Source organism: Nanorana parkeri, unplaced genomic scaffold (genome assembly GCF_000935625.1).
Source record: "Nanorana parkeri isolate BGI_ZX_2015 unplaced genomic scaffold, ASM93562v1 scaffold3195, whole genome shotgun sequence".
Classification (NCBI taxonomy): domain Eukaryota; kingdom Metazoa; phylum Chordata; class Amphibia; order Anura; family Dicroglossidae; genus Nanorana; species Nanorana parkeri.
The window spans coordinates 36114-43580 of record NW_017309463.1 but is presented as its reverse complement, the minus strand read 5'-3'; the positions used below and the strand labels follow the sequence as shown (position 1 = coordinate 43580).

The following is a 7467-nucleotide window of genomic DNA, read 5'->3' as shown; positions in this document are numbered from 1 at the left end:
CATAAACCAACCTTTATCAACATTTTCCAGCTACCTCTTCTATGCTTCAAATATTATGGCAAGAGCAACTACACTAAATGTAATGTAGTGTTTGGCTTGGCATGGTTTAGAGATGCTTACTGGCAAGCAAAGTATTCACAAGCATGGCAAGAATGCCTGACGCCAATAAATGTGCCAATTACAGTCTAACAAGCGCAGATATTAAGGAGACCTGTGAAAATGTAAATATATAAGAAACTAAATATGTACAACCCACAGATTGTATAATAAAACAAAACAAAAAAAAACATCAGTTCCTAACCATACCTCAACATCAAAGAGCGTAGACCCGTATCCTGGCCACTCCGCGATAATGACCATATAGTTCACCATGGCCTGGTGCTGAGACATCCCATGCAGCCTGCTCCACTTCTCAGCTATACTGGTGCGAGCGGCAGACAGCTCTTCCTTCACCCACATCTCCAGCATCTGCTCCTCCTCCATCTTCTGCTTCTTCATAGAGCCCACTTTGAAACCACGTTTAAGAGTGCCCTCCAGAAAGCTGGTCCTCCTCCTCTCCAGGGTCTGCCCGGAGCTGCTGCTGCTCTTGGTGGCCTGCAGGATCTTGTTCTTTAGTCGCTGCACGGGATACACGGACTCCAAGTTCCAGGAGACCTTGCAGAAGTCTCCATGCTGATACTGAAGCCGCAGGGCTGCCAAGTGTTGCAGGGTTTCTTCAGGGGCTGGAAAGTGGCCGCTTGTCAGACTCTCATGGGCCTGAAAAAGAATAAAAAAGTATAATATATCTAAAAAAGTGACCACAGATATGAGATGACCACGGACAATTCCAGCCAATGATTAAATGTCTATGGAATCCTTCAGACCCCAGACAATTAATCTCGAGGGGTGGCTCAGTAATGCTGAATAATTGCACCCGACTATAACCGCTTTCTAAATGGAATAAGACGGCCCCAGAGGTGTTTGGCCACACCCTCCCTCCCACTACATTAGGCAAGCAATAGATCACCATAGAAGTAATCTGTCCCTTCAGGGTGAGCCAGGTCAGAGTCGGATATGCTCTGCCCTAACTTTTGGAAGTACTGTGACATTCGATCACTTCCATGCGGAAGCATTGTGTTGCAGTGCATGACTTTTGAGATCTTTGGGGGGTCTGTAGCAGGGTCAGAAGCCAAGGTCTGGTTAATTCGGCTTAGTGCTAGATCAAGGCTGTCACAACTTGCAATTCTAACACCAAAGCCCGCCAGCACCTGCCGGAGCCGCTGAGTCCAGGTGCACTTAGTAGAACTATGGGATGAGTGAAATACACTGATCCCCAAAGTTAGAGCTGAAGTGTGACACTGCAGCTGTCATACATTGGTTCTATTGATTGAACACTGAATGATCACATACCGCTGATCGCTCAGTTCATGATCTTCTCCCTGCAGAGATTCTCCCCTCCCATCTCTCTGTTCCTCCAGTGCTCATTGGAAGGACAGACAGGGGAGGGGACGGGCACAGCTGGCTCTGCCTTTAGAGAGGCAGCTGTCAATCAGGCAGCGGGGTGGATCCAGACAATATTGTCAGGATCCATCCTAACTGCAGCATGGCTCTGCGCTGCCAGCATATAGCGGACAATAGTCTGCTATATGCTGGGGTTTGGGTCACAGGAGGACATAAGTAAATGTCTTCCTGTGACCCTAAAGAGAACTACGGACGAAAGCGGTTTGGACATAGTTCTCTTTTAAACAGTTACAGTAATTAAATCAACTCTGATATAATCTATGAGACCATAAAACACATTCTACAGTACGTGCCCTAACATGTAAACAGTTACGGATCTCTTCATATAGTGCGGGTTTGCATGAGTGATGAAAACCAGATCACAATATTGGTAAGGAATTGTTACATCCTTTCCAGATGTTGTGTAATAAAAAAGATATACCTGCTCAAACATGAAGGCAAATTCAACACCCTCTTTAGGAACGCTCTGCACGTCGAGGAAGCAGTAGAGTTTGAAGTATAGATTCCACTGTACTGCCTCGTCCTCCTCCTCTCCTGTGCCGGCCAGTCTGTTAAAGGCAACAGAATGATTACAGGACTAAAGAGGTCACAAAATTGGAAAAAAAAAAAAAAATAGACAATGCGAGAAAGGCATCAAATAAATGTTACAACCTCTCAAATTTTGCAAGCACATCAGCTACGATCACGCGGCTTTCCACCGCTCGGTCCATAGCTTTGTTGTGTTCAAATAGGGCGAACATGTTTCTGCTGTTATCCATAGATAGACCGCGGATTAACTTCTCCACCACCTGCAACAAAGGATACACAATTCCCACCAAGGTCAGCGATGGAAATGGAGACTATTGGAAGCAAAGCTGGAAATTTGTTATGCGTTTCTCAGAAGGAGAGGGGTGAGAGGGAGGGAAAGTGGGGAAAAAGTGAGGTGAAGGGCGAAAGAGTGGCAAGAAAGAAAAAAAGGGGGCGGGGGGAATAAAAGAGAGAGAGAGCAAAAGAGAGAAATGTGCAAAAGAATTGGGTACAACTTTCTTATTAATTTCAGAGTACAATTGCCAGTGAGGGAAAGAAATACAAGCTCAGAAGAGAGGCGAAGGAGGAGGAGGCGAAGAAGAAGGAGGAGGAGGCGAAGAAGAAGGAGGAGGAGGCGAAGAAGAAGGAGGAGGAGGCGAAGAAGAAGGAGGAGGAGGCGAAGAAGAAGGAGGAGGAGGCGGAGGCGAAGAAGAAGGAGGCAAAGGAGGAGGAGGAGGCGAAGAAGAAGGAGGAGGAGGCGGAGGCGAAGAAGAAGGAGGCAAAGGAGGAGGAGGAGGCGAAGAGGAAGGAGGAGGAGGCGAAGAAGGAGGAGGCGAAGAAGAAGGAGGAGGCGAAGAAGAAGGCGAAGAAGAAGGCGAAGAAGAAGGAGGAGGAGGAGGCGAAGAAGAAGGAGGAGGAGGAGGAGAGGATAGGAGGAGGAGGCAAAGAAGAAGGAGGAGGAGGCAAAGAAGAAGGAGGAGGAGGCAAAGAAGAAGGAGGAGGAGGCAAAGAAGAAGGAGGAGGCAAAGAAGAAGGAGGAGGAGGAGGAGGCAAAGAAGAAGCAGGAGGAGGCAAAGAAGAAGGAGGAGGAGGAGGAGGCAAAGAAGAAGAAGGAGGAGGAGGAGGCTAGAAGGAGAAGGAGAGGAGGCGAAGGAGGAGGCGGAGAGGAGGCGAAGAAGGAGGAGGCGAAGGAGAGGAGGAGAGGAGGCGAAGAAGGAGAAGGAGAGGAGGCGAAGAAGGAGAAGGAGAGGAGGCGAAGAAGGAGAAGGAGAGGAGGCCAAAAAGAGGAGAGAAGGCGAAGAAGAAGGCGAGGAGGCGAAGGAGAGGAGGCGAAAAAAGAGAAGAGGCGAAGAAGGAGAAGGAGAGGAGGCGAAGAAGGAGAAGGAGGCGAAGAAGGAGAAGGAGAGGAGGCGAAGAAGGAGAAGGAGAGGAGGCGAGGAGGCGAAAAAAGAGAAGAGGCGAAGAAGGAGAAGGAGAGGAGGCGAAGAAGGAGAAGGAGAGGAGGCGAAGAAGGAGAAGGAGAGGAGGCGAAGAAGAAGGAGAGGAGGAGAAGAAGAAGGAGAGGAGGAGAAGAAGAAGGAGAGGAGGAGAAGAAGAAGGAGAGGAGGAGAAGAAGAAGGAGAGGAGGCGAAAAAGAGGAGAAGAGAGAAAGAGAGGAGGAGAAGAGAGGAGGAGAAGAGAGAAAGAGAGGAGGAGAAGAGAGGAGGAGAAGAGAGAAAGAGAGGAGGAGAAGAGAGGAGGAGAAGAGAGAAAGAGAGGAGGAGAAGAGAGGAGGAGAAGAGAGAAAGAGAGGAGGAGAAGAGAGGAGGAGAAGAGAGAAAGAGAGGAGGAGAAGAGAGAAAGAGAGGAGGAGAAGAGAGAAAGAGAGGAGGAGAAGAGAGAAAGAGAGGAGGAGAAGAGAGAAGAAGAAGGAGAGGAGGAGAAGAGAGGAGGAGAAGAGAGGAGGAGAAGAGAGGAGGAGAAGAGAGGAGGAGAAGAGAGGAGGAGAAGAGAGGAGGAGAAGAGAGGAGGAGAAGAGAGGAGGAGAAGAGAGGAGGAGAAGAGAGGAGGAGAAGAGAGGAGGAGAAGAGAGGAGGAGAAGAGAGGAGGAGAAGAGAGGAGGAGAAGAGAGGAGGAGAAGAGAGGAGGAGAAGAGAGGAGGAGAAGAGAGGAGGAGAAGAGAGGAGGAGAAGAGAGGAGGAGAAGAGAGGAGGAGAAGGAAGAAGAAGAGAGGAGACGGAGACGAAGAGAGGAGGAGAATAAGGAAGAAGAGAGGAGAAGGAGGAGAAGAGAGAACAGTAGAAAAAAGAGACGAGAAGGAAAAGAACAGAAAAGAGAGAATGACAGAGAGAGAGGCGTGAGTGTGTGTGTTCCAGAGTGGTGGAGAGGGAAAGAGGTGACTGAGTGGGGAGAGAATGTAAGAGAGGGGGAGAGGTATAGGGTGACAAAACTCAGCTAATTATGCTTTTGTGTTGTCACACTGTCATATGCTCTCCCAAAACAGATTGCTGGTAGCCACTGCAACACACATTCTGCATGCATGGCCCAGGAGACCAGCCCAGAGAAATGCCATGGGATTATTGCTGGAGTACATGTAGACAGAAGTGGGCCCAAGGAGGCTGCAGGAGATCAGCAAAAAATTATATATTTACACACAGCACATGCTAAATGTCCTCTATCAGCCTGGCACTGAAGATAATCCTTACCTCGCCGGCAGTGGTGTGGGAATGGATACTGATCTGGCAGGAACCTCCTCCATGGCAGTAAACCGTCGTGTTCATATTGCTGCGCGTCAGTAGGGCGGAGATCTCCTCCTGGGATGGCACCATCTCTCTGCATTTGGTTTTCTTCAGGGCATCCACAATGAAATGGGCAAACTGCTCCACCTCTGTTCCGGGAAAGCTGTCCCTTACCCTACAGGAAACAATGCATCAGTATCGGCCTCATCGGTAGGGAAGATGCAATGCTGTATAGATTTAATTCTCATTAAGATTCAAACATTAGTTAAGGAATGGGGGGATATTTGTAATATGTACTCTATTTATTAGAGATGCACCAATACCATTTTTTTCCAGACCGAGTACTGATACTTTTCCTCAAGTACTCGCCGATACCAATTACCGATACCTTTTTTTTTTTGTGTGTGTGTGTGTGCGTCATGTGACATTTTTTCTAAAACAATACAGACTAATGATTTCAGGACAGTAGTAAAGTGCCAGGGCCCAATTCCAGCTGCAAACGTGTGTCCCCTCGTAGTTCTGCCGCTAACTCCAAGCTGTAGAGGTACTACAGATATCAGCAATCCATTACACAGCAATGCACAATGGCAACCGGCTATAGAGGACTACAAATCACAGCAATGCATTATAAAGCAATGCAGAATAATATTAAGCTACATACTCCATGGTGCTCCGGGGGGGCTGGTCTGATGTCTCCAGCAGAGGTGACTGTGCGGGGTCTCAGGAGGGCTGTGCAGCTGAGAACAAAAAGCCATAGCGCAGTCTGCCAGTGCAGGAGGACCATAGATCACGACAAGGCTGTTGATGAGCTGTCATGTGATACATTTCATTCCATAACTTTATGCTTTCTCCAGCTGCAGCAGACTGGCAGTTGATAGTGGAGTACAGAGACAACACATGACCGTGAATTTGATCCTCACCTCTTGAGATGAAACTTGAAATAGCGGAGGATGTCTCGGCCAGGCAGGAAAGTGCAGCTCATGCAGGTGAGCAGTTGCCAGTGCCGCAGGTTACCCGCGCTGTTGGGCTGAGGAACGTGATTGGTCTGTTTGATCAGCTGACAATAAACCTCGTCTCTGAGCGGCTTGAGATCCTGGCAGGTCTGTAGGATGCCCTGGATTATGGGGACCGGGTCGGGGACCGTCTCTATTTCCTGCAGGGAGTTAAAGATCCTCACTGCCTCATCCTGGAGGGTGGTGTATCCCTTTTCCTTTTGTACTAAACTCAGAAGTGGGACAAAAAAAAAAGCGGAGAAAGTCAAGTGAACACAGAATTCAGGAGCAGGTCAGTTCAATATAGCAGACTGCAGGGAATTTAAGGGAACTGTTTAGCTGGAAAACATAATATGTAAAAACGATTTTGTAATTCAATGTTATTAGAGCAAAGGATTTAAGTAAATTAGCAAAAGACAACTGGTCAGGGCTGACACCACTCACTTCACAAAAAAGCTGTGCGTTTCTGACTGGATCAATGGGCATTTTTCTGTACTTACGGAGTATTTAAAGGGATAAAACATGGGAAATGTGTGTTTATTGCAGAAATATACTCCATGGGTTGTTTTTTTTCTGACATACAATTTAAATGCATCATAATTGCCCTTTAATCCAAATAGGCGGCTTATTCACCCCTCTCCTGTACTGGTACAAGCAAGTTTATCGCTCGCTGGTGCGGAGATCTGGGTATAATTTATGTCACCTCATTGTTCAAAGTTTATTTTCATGAAAGCTTAAACTCATATTGTCCATTGTTTGGAGATGAGGAAGTCAATTTCTTTAAAGGGCATTTAGAGTTCCCTCATTCGATATTACAATGGTGACAATGGGAGCTGGAAGTCAATGCTCGGAGGTTACTTTGGGTTCTCGGGGTCATTGTATATTATTCGCCACAGTCCCGGGAAGCATGGAAACTGCATTGTAACTTAAAGGATGTGTATTCCTATAGAACATGTAATCCTGAATAAGAGTTTGGTTCATAAAAAGGAAATCAATAGCCCCAAAATATAAATATATCCTCAGGATATCTATTCATATGTCTGAATGCTTTCACTATGGACAGCCTTGTTCAGTCTGGTCATGGACAAAACCCTTGCAGCAGGGCTACCTCCGCACTGCGAGGGTTAACTGTTCATAGAAGTTTTCATAGAACTGTATAGAAGTTTTACTTACCTAATCCCCCCCCATACGGCTGGCAACAAGAGCGGTGCCCACAGCCTCTTCCCCTCTGCGCTTCAGCGTTTGGAGATCTGCTGACGTCATCGCATCTAATACAGGGTCCACAGCCTGGCATTATATGCGAGGGTGCCAAGGGACAGTCCATGACCCGGAGTGGAGGGGAGGGAGGTAAGCACTGACCACTGAGGAAGCGGGGATCAGGTTTACAGAATACCACTAGACAAACAACGAGCAGTGAACCCTTGCAGTGTGGGGGCAGCCCTGCTGCAAGGGTAGGTTTTTTTCCCCCAATACCCAGAGATGGGCTTTAAGGGCAATAATAGCTGTATGGCAGCAGAGGAAGAGCTGTGAACTATATCTGCAAGACACGGCTAATGAGAAAATCATCATTTCATACCCATCATGAAAGAAATGAATGAAATGCAGCCTTCACTGTGGATACCCATGGACTTCTTTGGGACCATCTCCCACTTATCTTCAGTCTCAGGAGTGGGGCCCATACTGGTATATGGGGATCTACTGCAGAGGCATGGGCAGCATATAGCAAATGTCAAGCGAGGGACGCAAGCATT

The 7467-nt window shown here is 47.6% G+C and overlaps 1 protein-coding gene across 1 annotated transcript in view; it reads right to left on the bottom strand.

Moving 5' to 3' along the window:
• Positions 1-7467, bottom strand: part of LOC108802877 (unconventional myosin-X-like) — a gene marked incomplete at its 5' end in the record, with an annotated part of 40776 nt that overhangs the window by 2576 nt on the left and 30733 nt on the right. The window contains 5 exons of the mRNA XM_018574730.1: positions 307-756; positions 1922-2048; positions 2152-2288; positions 4692-4899; positions 5645-5942. Of these exons, the coding sequence (XP_018430232.1) occupies positions 307-756; positions 1922-2048; positions 2152-2288; positions 4692-4899; positions 5645-5942 (1220 nt within the window). The remainder of the gene's footprint in view (positions 1-306; positions 757-1921; positions 2049-2151; positions 2289-4691; positions 4900-5644; positions 5943-7467) is intronic.